At 40.1% G+C, this 15,684-nt stretch overlaps 1 protein-coding gene across 7 annotated transcripts in view; it reads left to right on the top strand.

The window, feature by feature from the left end:
- DIP2A (disco interacting protein 2 homolog A) overlaps positions 1-15,684 on the top strand; it is a 130,607-nt gene that overhangs the window by 76,273 nt on the left and 38,650 nt on the right. For 6 of the 7 annotated variants that reach the window (XR_012588528.1, XR_012588527.1, XM_074596225.1 and 3 more), the window contains 12 exons: positions 773-901; positions 1,675-1,794; positions 3,748-3,945; positions 5,363-5,454; positions 5,699-5,809; positions 6,586-6,709; positions 6,990-7,099; positions 7,534-7,636; positions 10,855-10,919; positions 11,237-11,330; positions 11,795-11,914; positions 15,123-15,237. Coding sequence is in view for 5 of the 7 variants with exons in the window: in XM_074596225.1 (XP_074452326.1) it covers positions 773-901; positions 1,675-1,794; positions 3,748-3,945; positions 5,363-5,454; positions 5,699-5,809; positions 6,586-6,709; positions 6,990-7,099; positions 7,534-7,636; positions 10,855-10,919; positions 11,237-11,330; positions 11,795-11,914; positions 15,123-15,237 (1,381 nt within the window). In the remaining 2 variants the exon portion in view is untranslated. Of the gene's footprint in view, positions 1-772; positions 902-1,674; positions 1,829-3,747; positions 3,946-5,362; positions 5,455-5,698; positions 5,810-6,585; positions 6,710-6,989; positions 7,100-7,533; positions 7,637-10,854; positions 10,920-11,236; positions 11,331-11,794; positions 11,915-15,122; positions 15,238-15,684 lie in introns of those variants that run through there. The other variant, XM_074596226.1, reaches the window with a different exon arrangement.

The raw sequence follows: 15,684 nt of genomic DNA, 5'->3' as shown, positions 1-15,684 counted from the left end.
ATTCATAGATGCCTCAGGGAAGAGTATACTGTGTCTGTACCACAACATAAGCAGGAAGCTGTTACCTACAGTATCATTGTGAGACTGTTAAAAACAGGTGGTAAGAAAAGCTGTTAAAGGAAAACCATGACTGGTCTTACAGACTGCAGGTGACAGTTTTTTAAGTCAGCAGTTACTTTCCTCTGAGGAATTCTCATATTTCTCTGTGTTCATCCTCAAGATGTGTTCAGACCTAAGTGCGCTATCTTGTTTCTCAGCAAAAGCCTTCCTCTTATAGCTTGCGGAATGTAGATAAGTGCTTCGTGTTATCCTAGGGCAAAAGTTCCCTTCTTTTAAACCTTATGCTTTTGTCCCTTTCTCTTCCTATGGGATGTAGACTAGTCATTCCAGTTTTGTAGCGAGACTTTGGGTGCCTGTATTTCTTTGAGAGACGTGAGACAGGCTTTCTTTGTACACTTGTGCTGTTTACTCATAATGAATCTCCTTGCTGCCACCTTGAAGTGATGGACTGACCCATTGCTCTCTTTATTTATCAGAGTTTGTTTGGATCCCTTTGAAAGTTGAAATAGCTCCTCTTCACCCTGGAGAGACAAAGCGGTTCTTTCAGGATTCCCCCTGTATCTAGAAGGTTTTGGCTACAGTTTAATTAGAGAAATCAGATTTTCATTAAAAACACATGAGAAAATAGCAAGAATGCTGTAAGAAGCAATTTTGGATATATTGATTCTTAAGATGACTGATGAGCTTCCATGTCTGTCTTCCATTTCTACAGATAACCACTCTGCACCTCCAGATGTAACCACTGGCCTGGTGGAACATTTACATTATGAACATCCACAGGTAGCATCAGTACGAGGAGTTCCCAGAGGCTACAACAGCAGCATTTTGGAAACTGCAGATGGTGATTGTATTACAAATCTCCTACCTTTCAGTCTATGTCCCTTTTTCTGAATACGCGAATCCATAACAGAGCTTGAATACCCATCGTGTGCTGTGTGCCTGCCCCCTCCAGAGCTTTACATAGTGTGGTGTATCTGTCAGTCTGACACAGGAAAGGAAACTGTTCTGCTGGTGGGAGCCATGTCCCCATTTCTGTATATTTCTATAGTAAAAAACAATGTAAGCCCTTTAGCCTCACATTTTAATTTTATATTGCCTGAGAGGTTTAAATTTCAATAAATATAAATAAACACATTTATGTTTAATTTAAATATATCACATAAACAAATGAAAATCAGTATTTGACATGGTTTTATATTTTGCTAGCCCTGTAAAATATTGGAAGATTCACTTATTTTTTCCAAGCATTCTCAGACTTTCAGAACTGCATAAATGTTAAGATGTAGCAAATACATAGACTCTTGAAGAAAAGAACATTCTTCAGGTTTGTATTGGAATCTCATGGAGTCAGCAGTTTGAAAGCTAAATTGAAGTGGGAGAAGGTATATGCCAAGTACCTGGGGAACAGCATTGTTTTAAAACAAATAAATCTATGGTTGAAACTGTTAAACTGATTAAAGCTGGTTTTTTTCCAAACAAGTTGCTCATCTTGAATGATTCTTCCAGCTGAAAGCTGTGCCAGTCTTAGAGTGATGTTGTCAGCAATGTGGCAGCATGTGTTTTAGTGTATGTTTATTAATATGTGGTAAGTAATAATTTTTTTCTGTTTGGCAGGTGTGCCAGTGAATAGCAGAGTGTCCTCTAAAATCCAGCAGCTTCTAAATACCTTGAAACGACCAAAGCGCCCACCTTTGAAAGAGTTTTTTGTTGATGATTTTGAAGAACTGCTAGAAGGTTAATTTTCTTTCAAATACATTTTTCGCCCTGTGTAAGTGGTTCATGAAAGAACTGATACGTCTTAGCAAGTGTTCTCTTTTTCTCGTCCCGATAGGAAACAAATCATGGTGGAGTTGTTTCATTGGAGAGAGAAAGGTCATATGCTATCACAAGTGAAACATAATCTTCAATTCAACTCTTCTACTCAGTGTACTTGTTCTCTGATCTCCTCCTTCACTGTGGAAACTTTTCTGATTCAGCCCAATTTGGACTAATGTGATGAGTTAGTGATTACTAAAGACAGTGATTTGCAGATCCTTGGAGAAATTCAGTTCACGTCTTTGTTAAAACTTCATTGGTGCTGCATCCAGAAATTGTCGTGTTTGGTGATGGTCCCACCATCACTTTTTACCTCAGATTCTAAACTCCTACCCTGTGGTAATCAGCGAATTTGTAGAGGGTACTCTTTGGAGTAAGCCAGGGCATAGCCTAAATGTAACTGATGGTGTAGTGGACCTCTGGAAGCTTCTGACCAGCCTCCTGGTCAAAGCAGGTCTAACTAGATCAGGCTGCTCAGGGCTGTGTACGGTCCTGTGCTGAGCATCTCCAAACATGGAGGTTCCATGCCCTCTCTGGCCGCGCACATTCAAGCTCTTGTCTACACGCACCCCCACATCCTGCTCTGAAAAGGTGCTTTGTAGCTGGTCAGTGCTCAAATACAGTTTGAGGAAAAAAGTTACGTGCTAGTAACTGGAATTTATTATGATAATATTGTTTGCATGCTTGAAATCCAGACACTTTCATTATTTTAGAGGTTCAGAGGAACTAAATATATTGAGTGCACTGTGTAATATGTCATGACTGTGCATTACATAAAAGGATAGTGCTTGTACATGCTTTGCAAGTATTGCTCAGCTGAAAACCACTGTTTTCTTCTCTGTATGCACGTGTCGAGGTGGAAAGAAAAGCATCTTTAACAAATGTAGAAGTTGCTTAGCAATATGTAGCTTCCTTTAAAACCAGCTGCATCAGCTAATTTTGGAGAATGATTTTTGTTTTGTTCTCTTAGCCTTAAAGATTAAATGAAAATTTTGTTCTCTGTGACATTTTTGAGCAGTTGCTACTGGATTCTCTGTACTGTTTGTTTGATACTTTAGGATATAACGTGATTGCGGTTCTAGTCTATCGCTGAAGATTTTTCAAGCAGACTTTCTTTGAGGTGCATGTATGTCATTGCAGAGAGCATCGCTTTGAACTTTTAATTTTGGTTATTACATAGATTGTTAGCTAAATCCAACTATGACTTTGTTTTGCTAAGTAAGGTCAAGATACTTCAGCTTTTTGAGCAGCTTGGAGCAGGATTTTAACAGCAGGCTACTCAGAGAGAAAATGGTGTACAAACCCTGCAGTGTTCCACGGTTGAGAGAAATGATTTAGAAATCAAACGAAATATTCTGTGAGCAGTACAGTTTTAATTGTTGATAATCCATACCAGGAGCGTTTCATCTGGCTGTTTTTTTAATATATATTGTTATAGAAGCATAGTGTCATTCTTCCCCACCTGTTGAGAATTTGGTGCAGCAAAAATAAATGTCCAATTGTCACTGAAGCCATTCTCTCTGAAAACACTTCTTGACTTGCTGTAGGCTTTCATATAAATAGATGTGCAGAACAAACAGCAGAAGATATAATCTTTCCAAAGTAGAGAAAAAGAATGAACTAGGGATTCAAATTCTGTTCCTGTGGCCAGGTCCTTTGAATAATGTGGAAGCGGAATTACAAAGCGATGGTAATTATTTTTTTTGTGAAGCCAACAGATGATTAGCATAGCATCATCATAAAGCAGGGGAGAAGATAATGGTATCTGTGAGGAAGAGGAAAGTGAGAACAGTTCATAGAATAGTCTGTTAAGTGCAACTTGAACCTTTTGTAAGGATTGACATTTGACATTTTACTATGCTCTGGTTTTAGTGCAACAGCCTGACCCAAATCAACCAAAGCCTGAAGGAAATCAAATGAATGTACTTAAAGGCGAACCCTTAGGCGTGGTAACCAACTGGCCACCTTCTCTGCTGGCTGCCCTGCAGCGCTGGGGAACTACCCAGCCGAAAGCTCCTTGTCTGACGGCACTGGATACAACTGGGAAAGCTATTTATACGCTTACCTATGGTAGGAAGAATTAGGCATTCTTTGTGGAATGAACAATTTGCTTTACTTAAGAGGGACTAAACTCATGATAGATACTTTGAGATTGCTATTCAAATACCAATTATGAATTAATTTTATATGAAAAACATTTTAAAGTTAATGAAGGGAAAATGTATATGGTATTGTTTCTTTACAAGTGGCTATTTGTAAATTTCAAACAATAGTGGGTTTTTTTTCTAAAAAGAACATTAGAAATAGCCTGCTCTAAAATAGGAGGAAGAAACAGATGACTAACAATGCACGGTTCAGATTCCTAGAGTAGATATTAAATTTTAGCATGTTCTTGCATATCCTTATAGAGAAGACTTGTACTTCAGGAGCATATTAAGGATGTTATTTTGGGAAGTGAAACTTGCCTGTATCGATGAACTACAAGTATTGTAGTAATTGCATTTTTTTGGAAGATAATCACGTCCCTCAGGACAGCTATCTGCAGCATTTCATTGTATAGTGCGTTAGAATGTTACACTTTCTTGTTTGCATACTTACAGATGGAGTATGCTTACAGGAAATGTAACTGAGCAGCTGCATTAGTTTCATTACTTTGCAGTGGAGCTTTGCGAATTGTTTAGAATAGCGTGTTTAATTTTACTTTAAAAAAAAAATAAAGGAAAAGACAAACTAAAAAGAAGCCAAGCTCTAAATTGTACTTGGACTCTCTGCCAACTGCACTGACATACAAATTAAAAATTGATTTTTATATTGTGTCAAAGAAGTAGTTAGATTGTTGTCTTTGTATTTAATAGCTTGGAATAATTTTTTGTTCTGAATTATTGAGATCTGTGTAGGTCACCCTGAGCACTGAACTGGAGAGACAGAGGCAGCACAGAGACAGATGTTGTGGCATTTATTCCTACCCTTTGTTTCTAAAATTTCAGTTAATTTTTTGTCCAGTTTAGGATTCGTCTTTTTATCCCAAGCAGTTTGCTTTCTTGAAGAGCCCTTAGGACGGAGCCTTAGAATCGTAGAATGTGTTGGGTTGGAAGGGACCTTTAAAGGTCATCTAGTCCAGCCCTCCTGCAGTAATTGGGGATGTGCTTACTTCCCTTAAGCAGTTCTTAAGTCTTGTTAAGCGCCTTTTGGAAATGCAGTTCGATTCTATCAGCCAGACCACCTGTGTGTGTGTGCGCGTGTGTGCGCATGCGTGCACATGCACATGCACTGAAACACTGGGAGAACTCAGTAGGTTTGTGTGGTGGGATTGCTTTCACAACAGTAATGTTTGCTTTTCCCCCAATTACTTGCTCATGTTCCTATTGACCATGTTCTAATACAACCAACTTGCCTAGTTCATATATAAGGCACTGAGATTTGCCAATTAAATGTTTAAAATTTTAATCTCTGTTTTTTAATTTCAGCATTGTCTTTTTTTCTTTAGGCAAGCTGTGGAGTCGAAGCTTGAAGTTAGCGTATACCTTGCTAAACAAGCTAATCACTAAGAATACACCACTGCTGAAGCCTGGAGACCGGGTAGGCTTCTGTTTGAAACGGTCCTTATGGATAAAATAGACAGCAAGGAACAGCATTAGCTAAAGAAAGCCTTGTAATACTGTGACTTGTAATAGTATTTTGTCGCAATATTTAGTATTTTTTGTTCCTAGTTTAAAGATGAACCTGAACATTCTTGTGAGTTTTTTTCCACAAATTAAAAAGCAGCCCTCCTCCCAAAACAACAACAGAAAACATTTCTTGTTATTTTAATGTGTTTTTGTAGGTAGCTCTCGTATTTCCCAATAGCGATCCAGTTATGTTTATGGTGGCATTTTATGGATGTCTCCTGGCAGAACTTATTCCTGTCCCAATAGAAGTTCCACTAACAAGAAAGGTAGGCAAATACATTTGACGTTTTTGTGGTTTCATAAATAAGTAAATCTGGGGGGATGTCACAATCCTATAGTCCTTATATAAGACCCCTCAGAGCCTGCACTTTTGGAAGCAGTATGGTACATCAGCTGAACTAATCAATGCACGTTATATGCTTGGAAAGTGTTTAATACTTAGTTAGGGAAGGGGGGAAATAGCATGGAGCTAATAAGTTAACTATTTTAGGATACCTAACTCTAGAAATAATTTTAATTCATTATTTTTGAAAAGATGTGTGAAAGTGTTTCTCAAAATATACCACAGAAATGCTGTCTCATGCTGATTAATGAGAGCACAGGCAGGTAGAGGTACCACAGTTACTGAAAATATTGGTGTGATCCCACACACACTGAGGTTATTAGGGAAGAGCCAAAAAGCTACAGGCTCTGCTCTTCAGCGCTTCAGGACTCGGAAACAGCATCAGTTCTGTTTTACCAGAACTTATAAACATCCCTATTGGGTTGGAGAGGGATGCACAACCATTGCTTTTGACACTATTTTGCTACCGTCGCTTGCCAGATCTACTGCCAAATCCAGTTTAATTGGCACTAAGCAAAACTAAGCGTTTTGAGCGTAGGCTTAAGTCTTTTGTCTTCCATAAAAGGTCTTATGGGCTAGAAGTTTGTTTTTTCCTGTGATATAAGTTGGCTTAATATTTTTCTAAACATGGCAAAGTTACAGTAAACCGTACAAAAGCTGCATTATTTGTAAGTTTGCTATAACATGGTTTCTCTGTAGGATGCTGGCAGCCAGCAGATTGGATTTCTTTTGGGCAGCTGTGGAGTAACACTAGCTTTAACCACGGATGCCTGTCAAAAAGGCCTTCCTAAAGCTCAGACTGGTGAGGTGGTTACATTCAAAGGTATGTTTTTAAGCTACTCAATTTTCTTTGTAGGACAAAGAGTGAGTGTATCCATTGTTGCTATTAAATAACAATCTTCAAGTTTATTTACATGCTTCTATCTTTCATATGAAGAAGAACTGCCATATAAAGAACTGCCTTCATTGTACTTAGTGCTGCTTCTTCCTGTCAGGGTGGTGATGCTGCAGCTTTTGCTTGCCTCTTGTTGTTATCCCTGAATACTGGGGAAAAAACTGATTTATGGAATTGTAATGACAGTAACTTTTCTTTTTCTTTGAAGGCTGGCCTCATCTCATTTGGTTTGTGATTGATGGGAAGCATCTGGCAAAACCAACTAAGGACTGGCATCCACAAGTACGGGATGCCAGTGCTGAGACTGCTTATATTGAGGTGATCCAGTATAATATGCCTAATTTACGGTTACTCTATTGTAGTTTGTCATAGCATGTTTTTTTTTTTCTTTAATCTCTTGATGCAGCACAAGAGATTACTATAATATTTTTGACTGTGGAAGAAGAATGTTTCCCTCAGGGTTGCCAGGCAAACTGTCATTCGAGTGGATGTGTTGAATCAGATTGAAGGCTGGGGGTAATTGGCATTTTTGGGTCCCTGGGACAATTTATTTAATTGAGGTAGAGAAACAGTCAGATTTCATATGGTATTAAGTGTATTCTCTGAACATAAATGTATCTTATACTTTACCTTTTTGATTTAAAAAAAAAAGCACACTTCATTTTTATAATGAAATATTTTTTCAGTTAACTACTGTAAATTTTCTAGATTTTGTTGTTAATCTAATACTTGTGTAAACTTTCTCTTTTCAGTACAAAACAAGTAAAGAGGGCAGCACAGTGGGCATTACTATATCTCATGCTTCCATGCTGGCACACTGTCATGCATTAACTCAGGCATGTGGTTATTCAGAAGGTAAGTCACATAGGTACAACTTTAAAATTATAGCTTTGAACATTCAGACAATTTATGTTGCAAAATCACGTTTACTGTCTTAAAAGAACTTTAGATAAGCAGTAGTAGCTTTAACTGCAAAGGGAAAGACAAACATCCTCATTCATAATCAGGGCGATATGTGAAGGATAGTAAGAAGACACTTGTGGAATCATAATCAATATGTATTAAAAATTCTTTAACCTAAGAGCCTTACTGATTTTATTCAGGGGTTTGGATTTTTCAATCTTAATAAATTTGTTAGTCGGTGGTAAGAGCTATACTGATTTTTCATGCTCTTGAAAACAGCTTTTCTACAAATGGGTATTGCCCTCCCTAATGCCTTTTAAACACACTGGTCACTTTATGAAGTCATAAGGGGGCCAGTTTGAGATGTCCACATGCAGAGTTAGAGGAGCCCTCCCAGCAGAAACTGGGAGAGCTTTCTTAGACTGATCTTAGAGGCCATTTGAGTAGCTTGGATCTCTTTGAAGTGCTTTGGATGGTGCCAGTTTTGGTGAATGAGCCCTGGGCTACACAGCTGGCCTCCAACTAGACTTTGTGCCACCAATCACCACCCTTTGGGCCTGGTCGTTCAGCCAGTTTTCAGTCCACCTCCCTGTATCGTCATCCAGCCCATACTTCCTCAGCTTCTCTATGAGGATCATACAGAGTCTGTCATAAGATGCTGTGAAACTGCTCGCTGCTTTCTCCAACAAATCCAGTTCTATGCAGTTTACTTTTCCTGAAGGTTGAAAAGTAGTAAGGGTATGGAAGATTCGCATTTCATAGAATCATAGAATGGTTAGAGTTGGAAGGGACCATAAAGATCATCTAGTTCCAACCCCCCTGCCGTGGGAGGGACACCTCCCACTAGACCAGGTTGCTCAAAGCCCCATCCGACATTCCCTTCAAGGGATGGGGCATCCACAACTCTTCCAGTGTCTCACCACCCTCACAGTAAAGACTTTCTTCCTAAGATCTAATCTAAATCTACCCTCTTTCTGTTTAAAACCATTACCCCATGTCCTATCGCTACACTCCCTGATAAAGAGTCCCTCTCCTTTCCGGTAGGCCCCTTTTAGGTACTGGAAAGCTGCTATAAGGTCTTTCCGGAGCCTTCTCTTCTCCAGGCTGAACAACCCCAACTCGCTCAGCCTGTCCTCATAGGAGAGGTGCTTCAGTCCTCTGATTATCTTCATGGCCCTCCTCTGGACTCGCTCCAACAGATCCATGTCCTTCTTATGTTAGGGACCCCAGAGCTAGACGCAGTACTCCAGGTGGGGTCTCACCAGAGCAGAGTAGAGGGGGAGAATCACCTGCCTCAATCTGCTGGCCAGGCTTCTTTTGATACAGCCCAGGATGCAGTTGGCTTTCTGGGCTGCAAGCACATGTTGCCAGCTCATGTTGAGCTTCTCATCCACCAACACCCCCAAGTCCTTCTCCTCACGTCTGCTCTCAATCCATTTTCCACCCAGCCTGTATTTATGCTTGGGATTGCCCTGACCCACGTGCAGAGCCTTGCACTTGGCCTTGTTGAACTTCATGAGGTTTGCATGCGCCCACTTCTCAGGCCTGTCCAAGTCCCTCTGGATGGCATCCCTTCCCTCCAGCGTGTTGACTGCACCATTCAGCTTGGTGTCATCGACAGATTTGCTGAGGATGTACTCAATTGTACTGTTGCCAACAAAGATGTTAAATAGTACTAGTCCCAGTACCGACCCCTGAGGAACACCACTCATCACTGTTCTCCACTTGGACATTGAGCTGTTGACCGCAAATATTTATTTGCGGTCAACAGCTCAATGTTCAAGTGGAGAACAGTGATGCCATCCAGCCAATTCCTTATTTACCGAGTGGTCCATCCATCAAATCCATGTCTCGCCAATTTAGAGACCAGGATGTTGTACAGGACAGTGTCAAATGCTTTGCACAAGTCCAGGTAGATGATATCAGTTGCCTTTCCTTTATCCACCAACATTGTAACGCTGTCATAGAAGGCCACCAGATTTGTCAGGCACACTTTGCCCTTAGTAAAGCCATGTTGGCTGTCACCAACTACTTCTTTATTTTCCATGCTCCTTAGCACGGTTTCCAGGAGGATCTGCTCCAAGATCTTAGCGGGCACAGAGGTGACACTGGCCAATCTGTAGTTCCCTGGGTCTTCCTTTTCCCCCTTTTTAAAAATGGGGGTTATGTTTCCCCTTTTCCAGTCAGCGGGAACTTCACCAGACTGCCATGACTTCTCAAATATGATGGATAGTGGTTTAGTAACTTCATCTTGCCAGTTCCCTCAAGACCCGTGGATGAATCTCATCAGGTCCCATGGACTTGTGTACCTTCAGGTTCCTTAGATGGTCTCGAACCTGGTGTTCTACAGTGGGTGATTCCTCATTCTCCTGGTTCCTGCCTTTGCTTTCTGTGACTTGGACAGTGTGGCTAGAGCCCTAGCCAGTGCAGACCAAGGCAAAATTCTTTGCTTATATACAGGCTCATGAGTGGGACTACACGCCTGTCTCAGAGCAGCTGGAGCTCTCAGCCACCCAGAGAATGAATGGATAGGTGACTGACTTAGTGAAGTGTTTTATTTATTGGGAAATAGCTGTGTATATACTGAAAAATGAAAAAGATTAATAAATACCCCAAGAACAATTTCTTGTGCATGCAGCCATCCTCAGTGATAAGCAAGTTTCACCTTATCAATACAAGATATCCCTCTAAAATCAAGTTGAATCTTTGATTTAAAATCTTTGATTCTGTTTTTTTAGATCATGTAAGGTGTTCAAATTTCAGAGGAAACATTGAAGAAAGTTTAGTATAGCCATGGTAATATTTATCACTAAATTTAATTCTTTTAAATATAGCTGAACGCTGAAAAAGTTTGCATCAAAACTGAAGTTTTGGTCTGCATGTTTCATTGGCAGATGTAACAAACACATAGAAGTGGTATTATAATGAAAACAGGGTCTTAAATACTTTGTAATAATCTAGTCTAAAATAATAATTTAAAGATTATTGTTTTAAGTAAAATAAGACACTTTCAGCTTAAGCAGCCTGTTATAGACAAGAAAGCATAGCAACATAGCTTTGATTTCTTAGTGGTGTTGGAAGTTTCATAGTTGCTTTAACAGACATTTTGAGTTCTTAAATATTCTCATAAATATGCTTCTTAAATCTGATAGTTTTTCCTTCATTTTCAGCTGAAACACTAACAAATGTTTTGGATTTCAAAAGAGATGCTGGCCTTTGGCATGGAGTATTAACAGTGAGTATTTAAATGAATGAAAAAAACTGCAGCAAGTTGCTTCTTACAGGGGTTAGAGTATTGGTATCAGAATGAGGTCAATATCTCTCAAACTATTTATATTTCAATATTTATATTTGTCAGAATAAAGTGTTGCTTTTTCACCAACAGACTGCACAGGCATAGCTTATGTTTTTGCTGACTATACAAATAGTTTTCACTAATAGTTAAAAGTAGGAGTTACACTGAAGCTGTGATGATTTTTTTTTAAAGTATTGGTACATGCTGTATATTCTTCACGTCACCTGAAAGTTTATTATTTAATGTTTTTCTCATAGAGTGTTATGAACAGGATGCATGTCATCAGTATTCCGTATGCATTAATGAAGGTTAATCCACTTTCCTGGATCCAGAAAGTCTGCTCATACAAAGGTACCCTTAAAGTATTTTTACTTAACCCATCTCTTTTTGGATGATTAAAAAAAAAAAAGTTAATTTGTTTGTATGTCTACTGTATCTGAGGCCACTGCTGTTTTATCCAACTGACTTTCTTTGACACAGCTTTAGCAACTGGGTACTCCATTTCAGTACTATATGCACTGATAAACTCATTGATGAGTGATGTTGATGGCTTCTTCTGATAGATCTTTAAAGAAATTGTTTCTTATCTCAGTATTTGAATTTACAGTAAACACTTAAATTCTATAATCAGGTCCATCTGGAGACACTTAAGCATACACATGTCATAGTAGTTAAATATTTGGCATTTGTATTTGTTTTCTGTGTTTGTAATTTGTTTCATAAATTTATGTAAATACATGAAAATATTTAGATAATTTTATAATTGGTCTTTGTTTTTTTCTGGACGTGCACCATAATTATTTTTTTATTTTCAGCCCGTGTAGCAGTAGTAAAATCACGTGATATGCACTGGTCACTTTTGGCTCAGAGGGATCAGAGAGATGTCAGTCTGAGCTCTTTACGAATGTTAATAGTGGCAGATGGAGCCAATCCATGTGAGTATGGATGCATTTTCCAAGTGTCAGTCTGTCATGCTTCAGCCTCAGGCGGCAACAAAGAACCACGCAGCCGCTTTCTCAACCCCCCATGGCCATGCCCTGGCCACCACTGACACATCACCCTCACGTCTGACAGGAGTCGCCTCCAGAGGCTGAGGGCTTGTGTCTTTTTCCCAATCACCTTGTCAATGCCCCCTTCCCTAGCAGTGATCCCAGCTGCCTGGCTTCCCAGGCCTCTAACTCCAGGCTACTGGCACCGTTATCCCAGCACCAGAGCAGCCAGGTGACAACGTGCTCGCCTGGAAGTTGGATGAAATCTTTTTGCGTATCCCGCAGCTCGCTCAGGGATAGGGATTGAGTGATTATCTCTGGTTGTGCCTCTTCCTCTTGCTCTCGTGATGGCCCTGGTTCATAATCATCCCTTACTAAGCGAACTGATTTCTTCGTCTGTTTCTTCTTCTGTATAGGGGCAACTGATGTGGGTACAGGTTGGATTTCTGGTTCAGCTGCAGTGCCTGCCACCAGGGTTGCAGTAGCCGCAGCGTCTGTTGGTCTGGTTTCCCTCTTTTCCCTGAAGGTGCTGCATAATACCAAGCAGGGTTTGGTAGATACTGGCCAGGGCCCAGCACTGCGCGGTCAGTTGTGCCTCTCTGGAATAGACACAGCATTTTCCTTTCAAATATTCTATGACTTTATCAGGGTCCTGTAGTTGTTTGGGGGTGAAGTCCCAAACCATTGGAGGTGAGAAGCTCTCTAGATACCTGCCCATATTCTCCCACATGCCATGCCACCCCTGACTATCCGGCCTCGGAGCAGATCTCTGGGTGGTAGTCGTGAATAGTTGTTTAACCCTAAACAAGACCTGGAACGCATTCAGGAGACATAACAATAGAACCAGGCTGGTTTGAGGATCCCAAGGATATTCAAAATTCTCAAAACCTGTCATACCTGGCCCAAAGGAGAAAAGGGAGGCGAAAGAGCTGGGGAAAGTATCCCTCCTTTTCCCCCGTAGATTGGGCGTGATTATTAATAAATTCTGAGAGATGGCCCCTAATGTACAGGCAGGACAGCAATACCACGTAAACACCCCAAACTAATCGCCTGAACAGTGATGTTATCATATCATAAGTTGATATTACACAGGACAGCAAAATGGTAATCCTGATCCCTCTCCCAGAGGTGATAAACAGCACTGCAGGAAGTACGTAAACCATTTAGGAATTTATATAACGCAGCCAGGAGAACAAACAAAGCAACATGGTGACCAGTGGCTGTTTAACTAATATAAGAAATGCACACAACAAATTTGTTTTAACAGGCTGTGGTCAGAGTTGTTGTTATTTCAACCCTTCAAGCCCCATGTTAGGCACCAAAAAGGACTGACGTGGTTTAGCCTCAAACAGCAACAAAGAACTATGCAGCCACTCTGTCAACATCCCCCCACCCCCACCCCCGGCCGTGTGGGAGGATCAGAAGAAAAAGGCAAAACTCATGGGTTGAGACAAAGGCAGTTTAACAGAACAGCAAAGGGAAACGGGAAACAACAATAACACTGATAGAGCGATGTACAAACACGATTACAGAACCACCGCTCACCGACCAGACCCAGGACACCCCAGCCCACTGCAAAGCAGCAGCTTCCAGTTCCCCTTCCACCCCGACCCCAGCCAGCTCCCGGCTACAGACTGGGAATGGCGTCACATCGTGTGGAATACCTGTGTCCCGTGCCAGATCCTTGGTAAAATAAACTCTGTCCCTGCCGGAACCAGGACATTATCAGTTCAACGTGAACTAAAGCACACTGTAAATCACAGAACTCTGGGTCTGCCCTGTAGGAGCTCAGCAGCACTGCCTATAGTTTGTCTTCACCAAAACAGAGACAGTAGCAGTATTTCTTTGCCAAGGACACTAGGGCAAAACTTTAATAGAAAATGTTCTGAAGGATCTGTTCCTTATATGAAGAATAGTTGGCAATGTAGTTTGAAAGAGGCTTTTAAAATTTCAAGTAAATCGTAATGCTGGTTTTGAAGTAGTTGCTCATGTATTGCATGTGAACATAAAATCTTGAGTTGCAGTGTGTCTGATTCTGTACGTGCCCCATAGGCTTGTCTCAGTCATGTGTAAGGACATAAAAATGGGAGTAGTCACAGCCTTAACTCAAAACTATGACAACTATAAACTAGAGTATGCGGTAGGTTCTTGCCTTTTTTTGTCAATCATATGGTGGTGGTTTACAGTAATCTGAGAAAGCAGCTGGGAGATTTTTTTCCAACGGGCAAGAATATACCTTAGTTGCTTAATTTTGCTGTTCCCATACACCAGAAAATCAAGAATATTTCTGATTCCTTGGAGATGCATGTTGAGAGATAAGCAAGTTGTGATGGCAGAAGATGAAAGCTTCAAATAGTCTTGCTAAGATTATACTTGTTGTAAGCACTGTTACAGAGCTAATGCTTAGAAAGTTCGGCACTTCATTCAATAGTGAAATACTATTTATAAGCTTGCGATGCTACTGCTTGTTCATTGCTGTTCGCACTTCTTAGCTACATTTAGCCGTGTAAATTCATTTTTATAACTTCATGTTTTCATTAATGCTGTACTCTTATGTGAATTGACACAAAATTAAACCTAGGATGTAGTGTAATCAGTGAAGTTTGCTGGTTTGCATTATGTGCTGCAATTCCACAGCTCTGAAATACAAAGCTGTAGGTGAGGAGGTATCCTCTTACATTTTGGGCTGAGTGCTAAAGGCCAGGTAGAGTTCTGAACTGAAATGAATATCTGTCATAAGCATTTGATGTTAATTTCTAAATGCTTTGCTTCTTTGACCTCTGTAAGAAACACTCATAGAGGAGCTATAAAGGAAGCAGACAGATACAGTTACCCTTAGTAACAAAATATTCTGATCACTGAAGGACTTTCCATGATGTTAAGTGTTACGGAGTGCTGCCAGAGAAAGACAGTATGCAGTTATCAATTTCATTCAGCGAATTAGTTGTTAACCACTGGGTTTTCTCTTTGCTCTAAATCTGACACCTAATAATAGACTGGAATGTCTTTTTAGGCAGTTTGAAAGTATTTCTTTGTGCATGGATGCAGCCATATTTGTGTAGCTGAGCTGAGAGTAAGCATAGACTGAAATCCTGCAGCACAAGCTTTCCTGCCCTCAGCAAAATGTTACCAATTGTACGATTGTTCTTTTTAGGGTCCATATCTTCATGTGATGCATTCCTGAATGTATTTCAATCCAGAGGTTTGAGACCAGAAGTAATCTGTCCCTGTGCTAGTTCTTCAGAGGCACTAACTGTTGCTATTCGCAGGTAATTGTCTTTTCTGAGAAGTGAACTGAAGCATTTATTGACTGTTGAAGTGTATCTGGTGTTAAAATGGTAGTCAGAAAAGATGATTAGCCACATAAAGATGCCCAAAGACCTAGACAGAGGAAGCCTGAGGCTCACAGCTATCTTCTTCACTGAAAGATGGGTGATTTTTGTTTTGTTTTCTTTAAAAAGTTCAATATTTTCTAAAAGTAGTCAGACATAAGGGGTGTTTTTACTGTTTGGGAAAGCGAGGTCTTTTCCTTACTGTTGTTGCTGGAGGACCTTTATAAAATGCCACAAAAATCAAGACTTACTTATTTGGGAGGAAGAAAATGCTGAATCTTCAGGTAATAGCTTGTATACAATGTCTTGTAAACAGGGAGCTAAAGAAAGGAAAAAAATATTTGTAACTGGCCTGAAAAATACCATTAAATTTCTGGAGATAGC

Source organism: Larus michahellis, chromosome 7 (genome assembly GCF_964199755.1).
Source record: "Larus michahellis chromosome 7, bLarMic1.1, whole genome shotgun sequence".
Classification (NCBI taxonomy): domain Eukaryota; kingdom Metazoa; phylum Chordata; class Aves; order Charadriiformes; family Laridae; genus Larus; species Larus michahellis.
Note: the sequence above shows the minus strand (reverse complement) of the source record. Positions and strands in the feature narration are given on the sequence as shown.